This window comes from Rhododendron vialii, chromosome 1a (genome assembly GCF_030253575.1).
Source record: "Rhododendron vialii isolate Sample 1 chromosome 1a, ASM3025357v1".
In the NCBI taxonomy this organism is placed as follows: domain Eukaryota; kingdom Viridiplantae; phylum Streptophyta; class Magnoliopsida; order Ericales; family Ericaceae; genus Rhododendron; species Rhododendron vialii.
This window is the reverse complement of record NC_080557.1, coordinates 16,547,977-16,566,998: the sequence shown is the minus strand read 5'-3', so window position 1 is coordinate 16,566,998 and position 19,022 is coordinate 16,547,977. Positions and strand designations below refer to the sequence as shown.

General features: G+C 40.7%; 2 protein-coding genes and 1 non-coding gene across 4 annotated transcripts; 2 read left to right on the top strand and 1 right to left on the bottom strand.

Moving 5' to 3' along the window:
- Positions 1 to 597: 597 nt before the first annotated feature.
- LOC131333173 (nucleotide-sugar uncharacterized transporter 2-like) lies at positions 598 to 10,119 on the top strand. 2 transcript variants are annotated; one of them, XM_058367542.1, is made up of 7 exons: positions 598 to 983; positions 3,499 to 3,650; positions 3,747 to 3,955; positions 4,040 to 4,133; positions 8,141 to 8,307; positions 8,389 to 8,559; positions 9,381 to 10,119. In XM_058367542.1, the coding sequence occupies exons 1-7, from the start codon at positions 911 to 913 to the stop codon at positions 9,661 to 9,663; spliced, it is 1,149 nt and encodes a 382-aa protein (XP_058223525.1). In that variant the 5' UTR covers positions 598 to 910; the 3' UTR covers positions 9,664 to 10,119. The 2 variants fall into 2 exon arrangements, with proteins under 2 accessions (XP_058223525.1, XP_058223533.1); XM_058367550.1 differs by lacking the exon at positions 598 to 983 and adding an exon at positions 1,018 to 1,589.
- On the bottom strand, positions 6,139 to 6,247 carry LOC131308714 (small nucleolar RNA snoR100). The gene has a single exon (XR_009194538.1). It is a non-coding gene; the product is annotated as a small nucleolar RNA snoR100 (small nucleolar RNA).
- Positions 10,120 to 11,800: 1,681 nt separating the features above from the next.
- LOC131308329 (auxin efflux carrier component 2) lies at positions 11,801 to 15,281 on the top strand. Its single transcript, XM_058335246.1, has 5 exons — positions 11,801 to 14,010; positions 14,096 to 14,181; positions 14,307 to 14,464; positions 14,666 to 14,742; positions 14,852 to 15,281. The coding sequence occupies exons 1-5, from the start codon at positions 12,290 to 12,292 to the stop codon at positions 14,916 to 14,918; spliced, it is 2,109 nt and encodes a 702-aa protein (XP_058191229.1). The 5' UTR covers positions 11,801 to 12,289; the 3' UTR covers positions 14,919 to 15,281.
- The last annotated feature ends 3,741 nt before the right edge of the window (positions 15,282 to 19,022 follow it).

The following is a 19,022-nucleotide window of genomic DNA, read 5'->3' as shown; positions in this document are numbered from 1 at the left end:
TTCGAGGTCCGGATTGGGGTGTCTACATCTACCTTTACCAGGTTTTGGTAGTTAAAGGTGGTTAAGTGCCAAAAAAAATAGTTAAAGGGGATATAGTGTATTTAGGTGATAGTTAGAGGGGGCAAAATGTAATTTATCCTATAAAATTGGGGCGCTGCTATTCGCAGCCCTCTATTTACTCCCATAGCCCATTAAAAATTTTCAATTATACTCGACAGTTAGTTACTGAAATTGAGATATATTTTCAGCATCCAATTACCGAAATATAATATTTTTTTCAACAGATGTTTACCGAAAAAGCATGTTCAGCAGTTGTTTACCGAAAGTTGAACATATTTTCGACATGTAGTTACCGAAATATAATCTTGTTTTCAACAGCAATTTACCGAAATGTTATTTATGATTTTCAACAACCATTTATCGAAATGCAGTGAGCTACTGGAGAAAATAAAAGGCTGCGAATAGCGGCGCTCTAAAATTGCCACAAATCCGAGTTGATACGGACAATCATCATAAATAAACACCGCACGTGGCGACAAAGTCAGTTCACATGAATAGCGTACGCTACTTTGATCCTACGACCACTTTCCTCGACTGTCAAAAAAAAAAAAAATCACAGAAAAAGAAAGGAAAAGAGTGTGGACTCCAACTCTGTTCTGTCGGTCAGGCCCGTGATTTCCTCTCTCTCAAATTACTTCGCCCTCGACAAACCTTTCCCATTTTCCGCCATCACCGCTCTCTTCAACTGCACACAACTCCTCTCTCTCTCTCTCTCTCTCTCTCTCTTAAAGCTGCATTCTTGATTGGGAGATTACTACCCATTTGCCTTTGCTGATTGTTACTCGTTTCCCCCTTATTCACTTGCTATTGTTGGAGAGGAGTGGATGCTAGAGCATTAAGGAAGGAAGCCATGTTCAATTTCTTGAGCAGAAAAAATGTCCGGAAAATGCTCAAGCGCAAGGACAGCGACGCTGGCGACAGTGGTAAATAAAAAAAAAACATTTCCCCCTTTGCTCTTTTTTTTTTTTTTTGTGGTTACAGTTTTACGTTTTCACTTTCTATGGGAATGCTATTTGGCGGTCCTTCGTTTTTGCATAATGGGTAATTTGTTCGTCTAGTCCTCTTCCCAGGCAATTTCTAGGTTTTTTATTTTTTATTATAAATTAAGTGTCTGGCCAGCTTACGCGCATTCCGGGAACCCAAACCCACCGTTACCGCTAGCGGGGAGTCCGATTAAAGCCGGGGAAGCCACGTATGGACTGATCCCATTACCGTTGATAGCACATAAGAGAGTTGATAGCACGTGAGACGTTTTGACCTCAGGAGAAACCAAAGTAGGGGCAGTTTCTGGGGTTTACTCAGTTTTTATTTTTAATGTGGTTTACTCTCTCTGCTGGTTGTTTAATTTCATTGTTCTTCTTTCTTTCTAAATATTCGTTTGGCATGTTATATGAAGTGAATTTGGCTGGTCTTACTTACTTTCAAATCTGAACTCAAGGCCTGAAGTAGAAACCTGCAAAGTGTAACTTCTAAACAGCATTCTTTTTTCTGATGAAATGGGATGATTATAAAGAACTGGAGAGTCCAAAGTAATGCGCCTTTTTCTGAAGTTGCATGCTCCATTAACTCTCGATTTGTTTTGCTGGAAGAGTTTTTTGTGCAAAAGACTTTTCATGAAACATATATATCCCCTTTCAGTTTCGGTGCCCAAATGGAGCTACTTGAATTTATAGTCTCTGCGCCACTGGGCCATCTATCCTAAGCAATGCATATGCTGTATGCAAATGAGCGCCATCATTTTACAAGATCTAGATAGATAATAAGGCTAGTCTGTCATATGAAAACTCTTTGCTTAATTTTGAAGACCCTTCTCATTTATTTTGAACATTTAACCTAATTAATCTTCAATACTGATCAAACAACTCACTGCCTGCCCAAAGTGTTGGAATTGTATGTTGTGCAAGTATCAGTTTTCTAGTTATGAACAGTACGACAAACTCTAAGCAATTTATAAACTATTGGATTTAATGTACATGTGGCACTATTAAGTCAATATAACATGACTCGAGTCATTTATTTGAAATAGTGGCAGAAACATATACCATTTATTTGAATATGTGTATGGAAAACAAAAAAACTCCGTGTGTAGAGATTTCATCAATCAAATAGAAGTGATGTATTCACTATTCACATGTTTTTTTGTGAAAACGTTAACATCAGTATGTTGTAGTTGTTTTTATATGATATTTTAGTAATAAGTAATAATGTCCATCTTAATGAATATCGTGACGAAAACTTCTGAAGTCGCCACTGCTTCTGACGATGTTCCCTCAGGAGTAAGTGTACCTCTGAACAGATGAGTGAAGCTTACCTACCAGCTGGACCCAATCATGACATGGACTTGTACTGGGAGCGCTTTAAACTAGACGATGAAACCCAATAATGGCCTGATTATTATTTCTTTTTTTTTTTGCTTGGCGAAAGTTAGTGTTGTTAGAATAGTTAGATTAAAACCTTAGAGTAGTTGAACTCCTAACATCCGTACTCCTAGCACCTAAGTGCACCCCTGATGCCGTTGTGCCAGAGGCCTTTTGGCAATAAGGGCCTAATTAATGCCAGATTTCTCCTGATTCTCCATAGATAAACCAAGCAATTATGGTTTGAGGATCAATTGTGGTTTTCCAGATGACCAAGGCTCCTGATCAAGAACCATTTGTATATCTGATTGAGATGTAAAGTCGGAACACAGGAACTACAAGCTGTGCTTTGCCTTCCTATTGATCATCCACTTATGCTCTAGATTCCATAGATTAGTCTCTCAAGGCATCTAAAGTCTAGAGATCAATCTCTTTTTTTCAGGCTCTTGACGATTGCGAAAGCCTAGAGAGTCCAATGACTGATCAATATTTAGGATAGGACTTGTGGAGATTTATAACACGAATCATTTTTGTCCTTTTATCCAAAAATGTTTTAGTTGTTATTTCTCCAACTGAACAAAGAAATTGGGTTAAAACCTTGGGGAAAATATTTCAAATCTGAAAAAAGTGGAGCCTTAAGTTTAAGAAATTTGTCTTCCAAGGTAAGGTAATTCAGTATGGTCCTATTTCCTTCCCAGGGAGGCAGAACTATTAGAGTGTCCAATTGGTTATGTGGTCTATTTTCCACACAAGTGTTGAGCGTATTTCAAAAACACACAACACAGCTTTTGAATAGAAGTATTGAGTGTACTTCATACATTTACCTTCTTAATGCAATACACAGATCTGTTATATTAATATTGAGTGTACTTCTCGATCACATCTACTTGACAGCTTCAGTTATTTAATATTACGTTTTGACACTGTGATTGAGGTCATTTCATGTCGCTGGATGGTTAGGGCAGCTGCTTGAAATTCCTCAGCTCTTTCCCCAAAACAGAATGTGCTAGTACCAAAGAAAGTGTGTCAGTTCTACTTTTTATGCTCTATTGATCTTTGTCCATCTTTCCTGTTAACGTAGGAAAAGCACTTGAGGAACTGCGGGCTTCTGTCTTTAGCAAATTGCATTCGTTCGGAAGTTCAAAGCGGCAACATCAACTGTTATTGGCACCCACTGTTGCCCTCACATTCAACTTTATCGTTTCTGTTAGCATTATTTTGACTAACAAGTTGGTCAGCATTCTTAATTTTCCACCATGTTTATCCAAACAATAACTAAAAGCTTTTGGGATGATAACTTGCTAGATTTTTTTTTCCTCTTTGGATCAGGTGCTTGGCAAAGTTGGGTTCAACTACCCCATTTTCCTCACTTTTATTCACTATCTATGTAGCTGGCTATTGATGGCTATTCTGAAAGCGTTATCTTTCCTTTCCACATCTCCTCCCTCAAAATCAACCAAATACTCTTCGTTAACAGCTCTTGGTATAGTTATGTCTCTCTCTACTGGCCTTGCTAATGTCAGCTTAAAGTATAATAGGTGAGATGTGGCATCCCTCTTGGCTATGCTTATTTGTTTCCATTTGAATTTGGATAAGGTCTTGATAAAATCTACATTCCTCAGTGTTGGGTTCTATCAGATGGCTAAGATTGCTGTAACTCCAACGATTGTTTTAGCTGAGTTAATGCTCTTTCGGAAAAGAGTTTCTTTCCAGAAGGTATAGTTTTCACCATTTGGCATATATAGCTTCGCAACATTGTTGGTTTCCGAAAATCAATTGCTTGAGTACAAAATTGTGTGGGTGTCAAAACATGGATTCCTTGATTTCTTTTCAGCTTATTTGTTCAGAGGGGATAGTCTTAAGTCTTGATAATAATACGAGATATGTCTCTGGAATGTATGATGTAATCAAGTAAGATTTCTGGTCTCATCCTTTTGCAAGCATGGTTTCCATGCTCTCTGTTGTCTGATTTCTTTATGCCCTGTTAAAAGTAAGCAAATTGACTGAAAGAGAATCGTAATGGTTTTGTAGTTACTCCATTATCCTGGGTGATTTGTGCTTAATAACTCACATTTCACTTCATACTACATCCACATTTGTCTTGTTTTTATTTACATTCAATGAGGGAAAAATGTCAGAATGGTGACATGCCAAACGTGTAGATGCCTTGTGTTTTTTTTTCTATCAGCAAAACAAGATTTTATTAACCTTTGAAAGGAAAAATGATTAAAAGGATCACGGGCACACCGGCAAAGGCACCACCCGAGAACCGTAACCACACCCAAAGGAAGGCAAGATGCCAACCAAAAACACCGAACACCCGCTAGAACACACTAGTTGTAACAAAGAGAGACTCTTTTGGCCTGTGCATGAGATGTTTAACACAATCGAAATGTAGAATTATCCGGGTTTGTGATTTGCTTGGGATAGAAAGATTGTTAGTTAGAAGATTGATGTAGGTGAAAAGTGCTAACTGGCTTGATTTGGAAGATTGATGTAGTTGCCTGAACTTCTGGACAGCAAATATTTTAGGGTGTTGAGAGCTCAAAGAAGGCCAAATTTGGAGGAATAATTAGTTTTATTGAGGCCTGATGAGTTGGGATTCTGCCACAAAATGGAGAGCGTTTTTGAATCCATGAAAGGACAATTCATGTGTGGAGACATGGTTGCATTTTTCATCGTAGAAAAGCAGGGAAGAAAGATGTGTGAGTCCAACTTATATTTTGTGTGGAACTCTTTAGTAAGGGTTTCTTCAAGCATCATATAAAGCTTTTCATTATGAAAGATGTTTCGGCATGCATTGATGTCTATGGTAGAATGTTTCTCCTACTACTAGGACCAAAGAGTATTTTAGACATAGCAAACCAGTGATACCACAGAGAAGGAATATGACTTGATTCATGGGATGTATTAGTGATGGCCTGTCTTGCAACCCAATATGTAATACAAGTGCCAAAATACCACAACTCCCAAAGCAGAATGGGAAATGACTTCAAGTTTGCTATCAATAGCTAACCTGTAACAGTAAAGCATGGTTTGGTTGGACGAGGTCCAACTGTTACCTTTCCGAAATTTTAGATGTCATATTTTTCTCTGTCACATTTATCTCTGTGTGTGTAGTAAAATACAAAAAATAATATTTAACCTTGTGAAGATATAAGTCAACTGTCACTCAATTAAGTATTCGTCAATTAAGCATCTATGGAGATTTTTTCTTTGGGCTAAGTTCTAGAATTGTCTTTGGACCTCTCAATGCATCTTTACCTTGTCCCCAAAGTGTCATAGCCTCTGCCTAGGATGTCCAACTAGAAACTATATAGACAACCAGACACATATTAGGCATATTTGACACGAGTCTGGAGCATGCCATGTCTTCTTAGTGTCCTACATGTTTCATATAGTACCCGAAAACTCTGTCTCTCTAGGAAACCAAACACTCTCCCTTCTCTCTAGAAACAAGTTCTTATTAGGGTTTCTCTCCCCCTTCTCTCTCTCTCTCTCTCTCTCTCTCTCTCTCTCTCTCTCTCTCTCGCTCTCGCTCTGTGTTTGTGTGTTATTTTCTTTTGGGTTGTTTTTTAACACAAACAAACAACAACAGAACCCATGTAGTCCCCAATAATTGGGGGGATGGGCGGGGAAGGATTGGAGACAGGCCTAACCTTTGGTAATATGCACAAAGTGGCTGCTTTCAGAATACCATTGAAACAGTAGCCCCCTATACTTGTTTGGCTGTGGAACCATGCCCCCAAATCAAAGCCAAATGGCATTGGAGAAGGCAAGTCTAGAAACTCAATTCAATTTATGTGCACATTACCATGCTTCCTTCATTGATAGTCCAGAGCATCGGTATGCACACAAATCTGGATTGGTGTTCATGTCCATTTTTTGGGGCTTGGGGGTTTGCATTGATGATTTGAGGAGACAATTGACGGATGTGTGGCTGGAATTTCAGGGTCCAACTGAGCCATTTGTTGACAGCAGCGGTGATGGGGTTTTTAGGGGTTGTAGTGGCGGCGGTGATTGTGGGATCAGCCGTTTGGGGCTTGCGTTTGAGGTTTGAGTTGAGGGGGCTTTGAGGCCGACGTTTAGGGGTTCTATTTGAGCAGCAATGGTGGGGTTTTGAGGGGTTGTTGTGGTGTTGGTGACTAAGTGGTTGTAGCAGTTGGGGGTGGAATTTTGAGGTTCGATTGAGGTGTTTTGGGAGGTTTGATTTGAGATGTTTAGGGGCGTCTGTTTGAGGCGATTGTAGAATGGTCTTCTAAGGGGTCGTAGTGGCGGCGGTGGTTTTGGGTGTTGCGGCTTAGAGCCACTGTTTCGAGGGTTCGATTAAGTCATTAAGGGGTTTTTCGGCAGGTGTTTTAGGGGTTTTGAGGCGTAACTGCGGCAACAATGGTTTTTAGGGGACGTAGCCAGTAGACAGTTGGCCTTTTGGAGGGGTTTTGGGGGTGGTTGTTGGCAATGGGTTTTCTAGCGACCTTCCGGCGGATTGCAGGGGTTTTGGTGGGCACACATTTTCTTGGGAAGGGGCTTTTTGGTGGTCACACCTATTTTCTTGGGCAGCGCACTGTTTCCTAGAGGACTTGAGAACATCTTTTTTGTTGGCACCTTGTCAACATTGTGGTGTTTATTTACTTTCGTTGTTTAGTTTTATATAAAAAGAAAATAAGAAGAAGAGTGGCTTGGAGGTAGATTCTGTATTTACGGGTAGTAGTAGTCGAAGAGTCATTACACTCTTTGGGAACCATTGTAAGGAAGTTTAGCACTTTCAAACTGCGGAACACTGGTAGGGACTTGGTGTGATTTCCATAACATGCAGAGGGGAATCTTGGTTAACAATAAGCATTATGTTAGGTAAGTTGAGTTGACACTATTTTTGAGTTTTATTAGTTAGGGCTTGAGCCTTGATCTTACTACAACCAAACTATATGACCCACCGTCTGCTGGCCTAGGCCCTTTAAAAGTGGACCTTAGAATATGGTCCAAGTCCTTAAGCCTTAGTTATTCAGCGGCAGGCAGGTGGTTCATTATACTTCAGTCACTTGTTGCATATCTTATCGATGTGTTGTGTGCCGCAGTCTTCCCCACTTTATGGGCAATGTCCGCGTCTTTGTGGCTCAGTAACATTTTCTGGCCGGCCAATGTGCAATAGCAAGTCATGCATGACAATGGAGCAGCCCATTTGTGTACACAGGTTACACTACCCACAGAGCCGTTTAAGGGACCAAGATTAAGCTTTGTTTTCCTGTAGCAGCTACCTTCTTTGGAGCCTCTATTCCTCTATGACACAGCCACAGGGCCCTTTAAGAGACCAGGGGCCTCTATCTCATGGGCTTCTACTCTATCACACAGCCACAGAGGCCTTAATAACCTCTAGAAATTGTACCTAATGACATGGTCCAAAAGCTTTTAATCAGGTTATTTAGTTGCATGGAAGTGATTCATTGTACACTTAGTCGCACAAGATGCAGATGCATATCAAGAAGGTTGAGCACTTTTGATCTACATTCTAGCTGCCATTCCGTTTGTAACATACTGTTGCTACTTTTACTGTTGCATGCATAAGGCACCATCATTCATTGAATGGTTACTTGTGGATATTGGTTGACTGCCCTATCTAATCGCGAGAACTTGTTGCTTCCTCAATTCTCATGTATCCGTTTTGTACTTCCTCTAGTGTCCATCAGTGCACTTAATTACAAAATTTTATCCTGTATGTTTTTCAGGTGCTTGCGCTTACTATTGTTTCCATTGGTGTTGCTGTTGCTACAGTAACGGATTTGCAATTCCACTTCTTTGGTGCCTGTGTAGCTGTGGCATGGATAATACCAAGTGCTGTCAACAAGATAATGTGGTCAAATCTGCAACAGCAAGAGAACTGGACTGCCTTGGCGTATGTCCTGCATACTCAGTGGTTTTCTTATCTTCATTTAATCATGTGACCTCTTTAACTTAGATTATGACTAATATATAGGTTAATGTGGAAGACCACACCAATCACTTTGTTTTTTCTAGTGATTTTGATGCCTTGGCTTGATCCTCCGGGCGTCATGAGCTACAATTGGAGCCTCTATAACTCCACAATTATCGGCATTTCATCTTTGCTTGGATTTTTTCTTCAGTGGTCAGGTGCTCTTGCGCTAGGGTGAGTACGATCTGCTCATTATTTACCATTTGGCATGATGAAAATTCATAACTAATCGATTACCAAAAGGAAACTTCTTAAATGATAATATTAATAGGAAATGCTCTTGACATGGTAACCTTGCTGCATTTTATCTTGTAAGCCACTAACAAGATAGCCCCTTAATTTTGCAAGATTTTGTATCCCCGATTAATCCTGCCTAGCCGTCTAATTCTCCGAGCAATCCTGCTAGCCGATTAGTCGTCGACTAATATCCCAACTGCCTAATGTCATGCGTAGACCGCTAGTTGAGGCGGCCAGGCGCCGCCTAGGGCGTCTTTTCGAACACTGAATGCAGTGCTTGTGCCTTTAAACAATGTATCACGGCCGATGTATAGATGGGATCATGGGAGACGATTTGATCTTTAGACGACCTTCAACAGGTCCTGACATAGGAGGAACATATTACCCAATAGCCAGTTTGGTGAAAAATGAGTATTATGGAGCTGTGAAGCGAAAGTTCCACATCACCTGGGTATCAAAGTAAACATGAAGTGTATAAGCGTGAGAGCACCCTCACTTCAAGAGCTAGCTTTTGGGGTTGAGTTCTAACCAAGACTGTGTGATAGGAGCATTATGATTTACAGCAACATGGGCCCTCACTCTTTTTTTTATTATTATTATAAAGCAAAACTATGTTGCACATCACTTCACTTTATTGGATCCGTGCTTCTAAATTTGTTCCTTCCCGAACATGGTTTTTCATGTTTATGTATGTGTAATACGTATATTGATCTTGATTTGAGATGCAAGATGGTTAATGTACGACATATTGGATACAGGGCAACTTCTGCAACCACCCATGTTGTTCTCGGCCAGTTCAAAACTTGTGCCATTCTTCTTGGAGGGTTTTTTCTCTTTGGTTCAAATCCAGGCACTATTAGCATATGTGGAGCAATTACAGCTCTTGTTGGTATGTCTTTCTACACTTGCCTCAACTTAAACCCGCAGCAGCAATTGATGAAAGCAACTTCCAGACAACCTCAGTACATACTACCAAAATCTAAACTCAGCAAAGAAAATGCCGACAGCCATGAGAGAAATCACGGCGAGGAATGTGTCTAACATGCAAGAGAAATCCTCACTAACTTCTTTTTGTTTCTGTTTAGATCAGCGAGTCCTTACTAGAAAAGTTTGATTGTTTTATTTTTTAAGTTTCTGATTTAGAATTTTTAGCCCTTTAGATTTTAAGCGTTGAAGGAATACTTGTTGACATGTCATTCAGTCTGATTCCTAACCTGAGAATGTGTTCTAGGTGCCACTATGTTTGTGTATGTGGTCTGTTTTTTTAACTACAAAAATTCTGCTTTCCGGCTATCCATCTTGCTTAGTTTTGTAGTGGGCTGCAGTTGAACTAGCGTACTCTTGTTTACATTATCCGTGAATTCCTATTGTTGCACCCAAAAAAGGAGGAATCTTTGTTGTTGTTGTGAAGAGAACTTGTAAGAATATTGTCCATTGTAAATAGAGTTACGTGATATTGTACTCGCATTCACATTATCCAATACGCCCATTTGCATATGTTTCAGTTATTAATTGGTTCTAGTTGCAATAGTGTATTAGGTTGAAACGATGACCGTCTCTTGAGAAATCTTTGGGTTCTGATAGATACCACGCTAGCACAATACGTGGTGCCTCGAGCAAATCAGAACAAGTCTTGTTCATGCATTGATGCAATGCAGAGTTGAAATAGAAACTAAAATGAAATTTCCCGGATGATGTCAAGTTCAGCTTTTAATGCTCCCCAGTGAAAATCGCAAAACAAATCGCGCTTACATAGGATTCACTGCTTGGTTTAGGCTAACAGAACGACCAAATGTTGCCTATTGAGGCTACTCAAAGCTTGTTGCCACTCACTCTGCAGCAATCAAAACTTTAAAGAATGTTCAAGACAAATCACCATCTTCGTCATAAATTTTGGAGAAGATTCCGCCGGTTGCTTTGGGATCAAGTGAATCGATTCAGTAACCGGCTTTGGGATCAAGTGCTCGATTCAGTAATCGGAGAATCTATTTTCTTTGATTAGAAAGTATACCAGGGATTGTAATCCTACTTTTTCTATAAATCAAGTAAATTCATTTCGTTCAGCATATTTCTCTCTTAATTTCAGACTGGAAACTTGTGTATCTATTCAACCCGAAACAATTAAGTAAGAACATGATATTCACCATTCATTAGGACCGGCGTGGTAATTCAAAAATTCAGAAACCCATAAAAAATGGAATGTTGAACTTTCGAGATTTTTTGTTTAAAAAAAAAAAACTTGCAGAGATTTTAAAAAAATTGGTTTCTAGATATAATTTGAAAATTAGTCCAACCATTTGAATAGAATAACCTCAGATATAAAATTACTGAGATTGATTCGTCGTAGTAACGATAACTTCAGTCTTACAGATCATGGGCTTAAAAAAGGGCCACAACATTGAGTGCATGTGCAATTTAATTAAGAGGGAAGGAATAGCAAGGACTCGGTGAAGGTAACTTTCCCCCTCTCACCCAACGGCCAGAAAATCCCTCAATAGAAAGGCACAGGAATTTTCGGTACAGAGGATCCTGTCCCTTCGCCTTCGGCCGTAACCTTAGAAGTTATTCCAACTTTCAAACTCCAGCAAATCACATGCATTCACATTTAGATTAAGAATTGAAGGGTTGAATGTCGGGCGCAATAATATGCCTTTGCGCTTGCAAATTGGCCCAGACACTCAATTATCATAAATAAATAAATAAATAAAAATGATATGCCCTTTGAGTGCTTTGGACTCCGTACTCGTCCTTTGACTATACCGACGATGACAGAGAAAAACTAAATTTCGAATAAGATTCCTTCTATCTATCTGATTCACACTACTTAACAGGGAAATTAATTCGAACCCATTTGTTATTTTCCTTTTCTTTTTCAGCAACATCTACAAAAGAGCAGTTATTTTTATTACCTGTTAGCGAATCTTAGGAAGCACCGTAAACCGGACCCCCCTACCACAGCCATTTCCTATTAGCAAGGTTTTTCTCGGACGGAGTGCAGTCTAAAAGACCGATATATTAATGGAAACTAGAGACTTATACTTGTGAGTCGTTTAACTCTGCCGGTCTAACCTCATGACACTCGATCAACCCTTTCGGTCTGTTTGTTCGATCGCAGGATAAATTTCTCAGAATAATAGGAGGAAGGATGTGGTAGAAGGGGAGACTGTCATAGACGGGTGATTAGTTATTCATGGTTTATCTGGGTGAGGGGGTTATGCATGGAGAATGGTATGTGTTGTAAATTAACGATAATGGCATTGTCGTGATTAATAATAAAAATTTCGTAATTTAGAAGTCGGATATGGAGGTGCACATATAATGAATAGGGCAGGGTCGTTCAAAACTGATCCGCGTTTCGACCGGTTTGCTTCCAAATAACTCGTCCGGACGGACAAGTAATTCCACATTGTATCCTGCTAACATATAGGCTCTTTGTGTTGACATAACAATTGCTTCTTCAGTTACTACTAAGGTAGCTACTTTCCTCCAACTTACTTCTTCATTTTTCAAAGTTATCGTTGACTTCCAACGGTATACAAGACAACACCAGGCCATCATAATCTCTCTCTCTCTCTCTCTCTCTCTCTCTCTCTCTCTCTCTCCTCTTCCTTTTGATCTCCTTGTTCAGTAGACAGGCAGCCAAGATAGCTAGATAGGAATTTCAAGGATGATTAATGGGAATGACATATACCAAGTTTTCGCAGCAATCGTACCCTTGTACGTTGCAATGATTCTAGCCTACGGGTCAGTGGTATGGTGGAAAATCTTCACACCAGCCCAATGCTCCGGCATCAACCGTTTCGTCGCGGTGTTTGCTGTCCCTTTGCTCTCGTTCTACTTCATCTCCTCCAACAATCCTTATACCATGAACTACCACTTCATTGCTGCAGATTGCCTCCAAAAGGTCTTAATCCTTGGGGCACTCTTCCTGTGGCAAACCTTTGGCAAAAATGGAAGCCTGGAGTGGATGATCACTCTCTTCTCCCTGTCCACACTGCCAAACACTCTGGTTATGGGCATCCCTCTGCTGAGGGCTATGTACGGAGATTACGCCGCGAGTCTAATGGTTCAAATAGTTGTCCTCCAGAGTGTAATCTGGTACACCCTTATGCTCTTCTTGTTTGAGTATAGAGGAGCAAAGCTTCTTATCAGCGAGCAGTTCCCCGAGACCGCGGCCTCCATCACCTCCTTCAGGGTAGAGTCGGATGTTGTTTCCCTCAACGGCCGCGAGCCTCTGCAGGCTGATGCTGAGATTGGTGACGACGGCAAGCTGCACGTTACCGTCAGGCGATTGTCGTCGGCATCGTCGGCAGCAGCTTCTGCGATTTCTAATCGGTATAACAGCAAAAACTACAAGTACCCCCATAATGCTGCCGGATTCGTTACTAATAATAATCCTTCCTGTATCATCACCCCGAGAGCGTCCAACCTTACCGGTGTAGAGATCTATTCTTTACAATCTTCCCGAGAACCAACACCGAGAGCTTCGAGCTTTAACCAGAAAGACTTTTACGCCATGTTTGCAGCAAACAAGGCGGCTACTAGTAGTCCAAAACACGGCTACACCAGTTCGTTCGGAGGAGGTGGTGGTGGTGGCGGCGGAGGAGGAGGGGGGGATGTTTTCTCTTTGCAATCCTCAAAAGCAGCGACTCCAAGAACTTCAAACTTTGAGGATGAGATGTTGAAAATCGGGAGGAAAACGAGGGGAATCGGGAGGACCATGAGTGGTGAGCTATTCAACAACACCACCCCCACTACTGCTGCTAATAATAGTAGTAGTAATGCTGCAGCAGCAGCTTCTAATAACTACCCCCGGCCGCCTCCAAATCCTATGTTCTCTGTTGCAGGCAAGTCCCCTAGCTTTCCCCCTCCAAGAAAAGAGGGTAGCACAGGCGGCGGTGGTGGTGCAATGGTGCCTAACAACGAGCTTCACATGTTTGTTTGGAGCTCAAGTGCATCTCCTGTTTCTGCTGAGGGGAGTGCTCAACTAAGGTATGATGCAGCTGCTGCAGGAGTACTAAATAACAGATCAGATGCTTCAACGATGGAATTTGGCGTAATCGATTCTCCTTCCCAGGATCATAAGGAGATTGAAATAGATTCAGTGGTTGGGGGGCCAGGGTCGGAGTCTACGCCTCCTCCTATGGTCACTAATAGCCTTAAGAAAAAGAAGAAGAAGAAGAAGCAGCAGGAGGACAAGGAAGAGATGGATTACTACATGGATGGAAATGAAGATAAAGATGGAGTGGGAGGACAGAAGCAGCACAGTATGCCCCCTGCAAGTGTCATGACAAGGCTCATACTCATAATGGTTTGGAGGAAGCTCATAAGAAACCCCAACACCTATTCAAGCCTTTTCGGCCTCGTCTGGTCTCTCATATCCTTCAGGTAATACGTTTACGTCTGGGTCTAATCTATCTCCCTCTCCCGCTGTCTGTCTGTAAATTTTGCTAATCCCCGTGCACGTATGCAGGTTCAACATCCAAATGCCGACCATCGTCAGTGGATCTGTCTCTATTCTATCCGATGCTGGGCTTGGAATGGCTATGTTCAGTCTGGGTAATCCATTAACTTATGATCCGGCTACTAATTGCAAGATTCTGCTTATGATGAAATGCAGTGTTCTCGTTGCTAATAAGTCGTTTATTCGGGTTTCCTGTGATGGCTTTTTAATTCAACCACAGGTTTATTCATGGCTCTACAGCCAAAGATCATAGCATGTGGGAAATCTGTAGCAACCTTTGCAATGGCAGTGAGGTTCTTGACTGGCCCAGCAGTGATTGCTGCTACCTCTATTGCTATTGGCCTTCGAGGTGTTCTTTTACACGTTGCAATCGTTCAGGTACACTCCTATCTACCTCAATCCATTTACACCTATGGATTGGCTTCGTCTTGTAATTTTCTCAGTGAACGAGGACATTGACTAGTGCAAAATTGATGCCGGCACAAGGCCATGTCAGTTTTACTGTAGTTTTGGTCTTTTGGTCACTTGCTTTGCTGTCAAATTGAAGTTAATTCATGTATAATTTTAACACATCCCCAGGCTGCTCTTCCCCAAGGGATTGTCCCCTTCGTGTTTGCGAAAGAGTACAATGTCCACCCAGACATACTCAGCACCGCGTAAGTAAACACCTTCTCATCAATTAGAAGTACAAATATGCGTAGGTCTCCCAATAGACAAAAATGAGCTATGAACTGATCGGCCCAGCTCGATTTGAAAACTTTGCAGGGTTATTTTTGGGATGCTGATTGCTTTGCCCATAACAATACTCTACTACGTGCTTCTCGGTGTGTAAGTTTTGGCTGACAAAACCGGTTATAAATTCAGCGCGAATCGAAGGCAGGCAGAGGCTTGTGCATGTGGATAGCAGTGCAGCAAACAAAGTGCAGCAGACAACGGACTAGTTTAAAAAAATGAGCTCTCTTGGAATCAGTTGGGAACCAGCTGCATCGATCATGTTACTCAAGGGATGGGGTTGAATGCATGCATGCACCATTAATTTTGCTTCACTTCTTTTTAATAAGTTATTCTTTGCTGTCATTTCCTTAGTTCTTTTAATTTTTGTGTCGTCGTTAGATAGTTTAGAGTCATAGAGCAAGTCCTGTTAACAACTACAATTCCACCTAACTCAATAAGATAATTCATTTTTTGGCCGTTTAAGATTTTTTTGTGTACGTTATTTATCTCAAATCTTATCGCTGCATCGCAGCCAACAGAAGCACCAGCACAAGTAAAAACGCTCACGCGATGACAAACAGTAACAAGTTTGTGGATTAGCCGAGACTGCCTGTATCTATGAAAGAGAGATCTTCCTCTGTTCAATTGCATTATCAGAGTAGGAAAAAGTAGGTAAAAAAACTAAGACCTGAGTTTTCCTGGCTCAAGAGTAGTTGAGACCTTCCTCACTTCTTGTGTGTAGACTCTCAGACCTTTTAGGGCACGGAGAAGACGCACACGGTGCACCAATATCAGCCTCAGCGTCATTCTTTGATAACTCAGGGTGTTCGGGCCAGTATACGCGCGCATCTCGACTAATCTCTGAGGATCAATCCAACGGCCCATTAGCGGAAATCCATTTAAAATCGGGACAAAACCTTTTACAAACTGGGCCTGTAAGAATTAATAGCACCTAAGAGTTGTGAAACCTTAAGACTTAATTGGGAGAGAGCAACTTCATAAGTCTTGGTGAAAGCCAGACTCTGGTAATTAGGGAAGACTCCTGTAAGGGATGAAGACTTCCTTTTCTAATTTAGATTCCTGGCAAGTTTGGTCTGTTTTTTATTTGTCTTTTTATTTTGATCGACTAAAATCAATATTGTTAGAACAGTTAGTTTAACATTTTTGAAGGAGGAGTTGAACTCCTAACCTCTTATCTCCTAGCACTTAAATGTGTACCCTGATGCCATTAGGCCAAAGGCATCTTGGCGGCAAAGTTTGATCTATGCCATGAGACTAGTTGCAATCCAAGTAAGAAATCTCTATTGTATGAACCATTCCAATTCCTAGTTGGGATTGGCCAATCTTGTTGGGCACCATCCCAGGAGAGTGGACCACGAGAAAGTCTACCCCACCGTTCTATTTCACCGCTCTCAATTTTACTGTCTAAAAGTGTTTTAGACATTCCAGATCTTAAAAGACTCTTCCAGGAGAAGAGTTTTTTTTTCAAATCCAGACCATTTTGATTGCCGGGACGAACGGTGAGATTGTGCACTGCGGTAAAAGGAGCGGTGAAATAGAGTGGTGGAGATAGCAACCGCAACGGTTTTAGCCTAATCCTGTTTTCTTTTTTAATTGGAACTGAAAAGTGTATGCTTCAACCTAAAAAAATGATCGAGCATCTTTCAGAATCTATACCGGTACATATAAATGCCGACACCTCATGTGCGCTCTTGAAGTTAAACCGACAGGACTGAGGCTTTGTAACGTAAACTCCATCATCTCTCTAGATCTACTTCATCAAGTGATTTTGGTCTTAAAATTCTGCACCACATGGAAAGTCAAACGATGAGGGTTGAGTTCAAGACACATTATTATATTAATCAGTCACTTTATTATTATTTGTATATTTCAAAATCCAGCCTCTATTTGGTCCGTAATTACATCCTTATATTAATGTCCTGACTGATGCCGGTTTGCTCCCCACGCAATTAATCGTGGTTCAATTCATGGGGTCTGATAGCAAGAAAGTAGTTTCTTGAGAATCTCCTAGTTCCAGTGTAAATGGTCTGTTTTTTATCGGATCAATAAAAAAATTAGTCGAGATGCTCGTAAACTGACCCGAAGAAGACACCCTTGACCATGGGAAAAAAACATTTGATGTCCTTGTGCATGTGAGGTCTAGCACGAGTTCCAAAGTGGAAGACGCGTCAGTCCTTTCTTCCAAACCTTACCTTTTAAATGCCATATAGTAGTAGAATACTCCTAACATTTTGGTCTCCATTAACTAAAGGGCATTGGGGCAAATAATTACTTATTTTTTGAATTAAAGGCAATGTATTATGAAAGAATGATCTGTGTTACCCAAATTATGCAACCTAGAGGGGGGGTGAATAGGATTGCTAGTAATAATTACCAATAAAAATTTATCTCTAACAATATATGCAAACAATAAGTATGCAATCAAAATAGAGAGATAGAGAGATAGAACCCGTTTATAGTGGTTCGGTCCGGATTTGTCCACGGTCCGGCCCTACTCCACTTCTCCTCAAGCAATTACTTGAAGGTTAGACTAATCTTTAAAAGATTACAACTTGTAAGTCTTGCAGGTGCTTACAAGAACCGAATGCCTCTAGCTTTCCCGAGGAGCTAGCACAACCGCAAGAATTTTCTCCGAAAACTTCTCAAAAACAATAACACCCAAATTCCAACCCGAATTTGGTCTTCTAAGCTTTCAAGTGTTTGACTCAAACACTCACTTAGGAAATACAAGTATGTGAAGAAGGTATGAAAATTATCGCTCACGACTTGTACAAATTTTCTCTCAAGAATAATATGAAAGTGGAAGAACAATGAGAATTTTTGGCTTTGATCTTTTGAGAATTTTCTCTTGCAATAATATGGAATGTTGTAGCTTGTGTGTGTACTCATTAATGAGTTCTTGATGCCTTATATAGCCATCCATATGCTTCCTAGCCGTTGGAAACTAGCCGTTGGAACTAGCCGTTGGAAACTAGCCGTTTGAAACTAGCCGTTGGAAACTAGCCGTTTGAAACTAGCCGTTGGAAACTAGCCGTTGGAAACTAGCCGTTTGATAGAGTGGTCATCCGGGTGGTCGTCCGGTTGTCACAGCTTTCTGTTCAGACAGCCGGCTTGTCAGCCGGTTCGTCAACCTGTGGCTCACAATTTCATCTAAATAAACCGTTAAAGCATGTATTGAGCTCAATAAAGTCTTTGTAAATATAAATCATGAATCCAAGAGACTTTATGCTATATTTCAAGGTCACGAAAATATTTAATTCGGGAATCGACTTTTCGATAATTTTGTATTTGCCGAATAAAAATATCATTGAATTAATCATCAAAATAATTAATAGAGATGCATATAAATTTTCACAAATTATAATGCATACATTTTTCAACAATCTCCCCCTTTTTGATGATGACACAAAATGATAGTTTTTATTCAAGTAGGAGTTATGCCAATCTCCCCCTTAATACATGCACCAAAGCAGTTATCTACGATCAACGAGTAATAGCAATAATCATCAGATCATAGCAAGCAATTTTTTAAATTTGCCCAAAATGGCAAGATAGATCAATTAAAACTTGGCTTTTTCTCCCCCTGTGACATCATAAAAAAAAAACTAAAAAGAGAAAAACAATAGGGCCATGGTTCCAGCACCATGCCGCTCTTGCCCTGTAGCACTCTATCTTCGTACATTGAGAGCTTGGCGTCCTTGATTTTCGTATTCTCGAATAATGGCTGCTACAACGGCAGCTATAATGCCAATCCAATACCACAGAGTATCCACATTTACATTCCATCCGAACCATGGTGGTATTCTCATGGTAAGTAACGCACACAGCAGAATGAAGATAAAGAGTTGCATCCAAATGGTTTGGATAAACAACCTGAACTCTGCTCGTTCGGCATCTCTTTCGTAAAACTCAAACGGTAACCCTTGCGGTATGTTTGCCATTGCTCGATTTGGAAGGATAGAGATTTGGAGAGATTTAGGCCGAGAGATAAGGAGAGATAGATAGATGAGGAGATAGAGATTGTGTTGTTGAATTTATAGAGTATGAGATTGCCGAATTGTTTGAAATGCTGCGCCGAATTGTTTGAAATGGTGCGCCGAATTGATTGAATTGCTGCGCCGAAAGAGAGATAATAGGGGATGCGGCACCGAATAGAGATAGGATAGGGGATGCGGCGCCGAATAGGACAAGAATAGGGGTG

Coding starts and splice junctions, on each gene's coding strand:
- LOC131333173 (XM_058367542.1), top strand. CDS start 911: ATGTTCAATTTCTTGAGCAGAAAAAATGTCCGGAAAATGCTCAAGCGC. Junction 984..3,498: donor CAGCGACGCTGGCGACAGTG/GTAAATAAAAAA, acceptor CTGTTAACGTAG/GAAAAGCACTTGAGGAACTG. Junction 8,560..9,380: donor TCAGGTGCTCTTGCGCTAGG/GTGAGTACGATC, acceptor TATTGGATACAG/GGCAACTTCTGCAACCACCC.
- LOC131308329 (XM_058335246.1), top strand. CDS start 12,290: ATGATTAATGGGAATGACATATACCAAGTTTTCGCAGCAATCGTACCC. Junction 14,465..14,665: donor TACACGTTGCAATCGTTCAG/GTACACTCCTAT, acceptor ACACATCCCCAG/GCTGCTCTTCCCCAAGGGAT. Junction 14,743..14,851: donor CCAGACATACTCAGCACCGC/GTAAGTAAACAC, acceptor AAAACTTTGCAG/GGTTATTTTTGGGATGCTGA.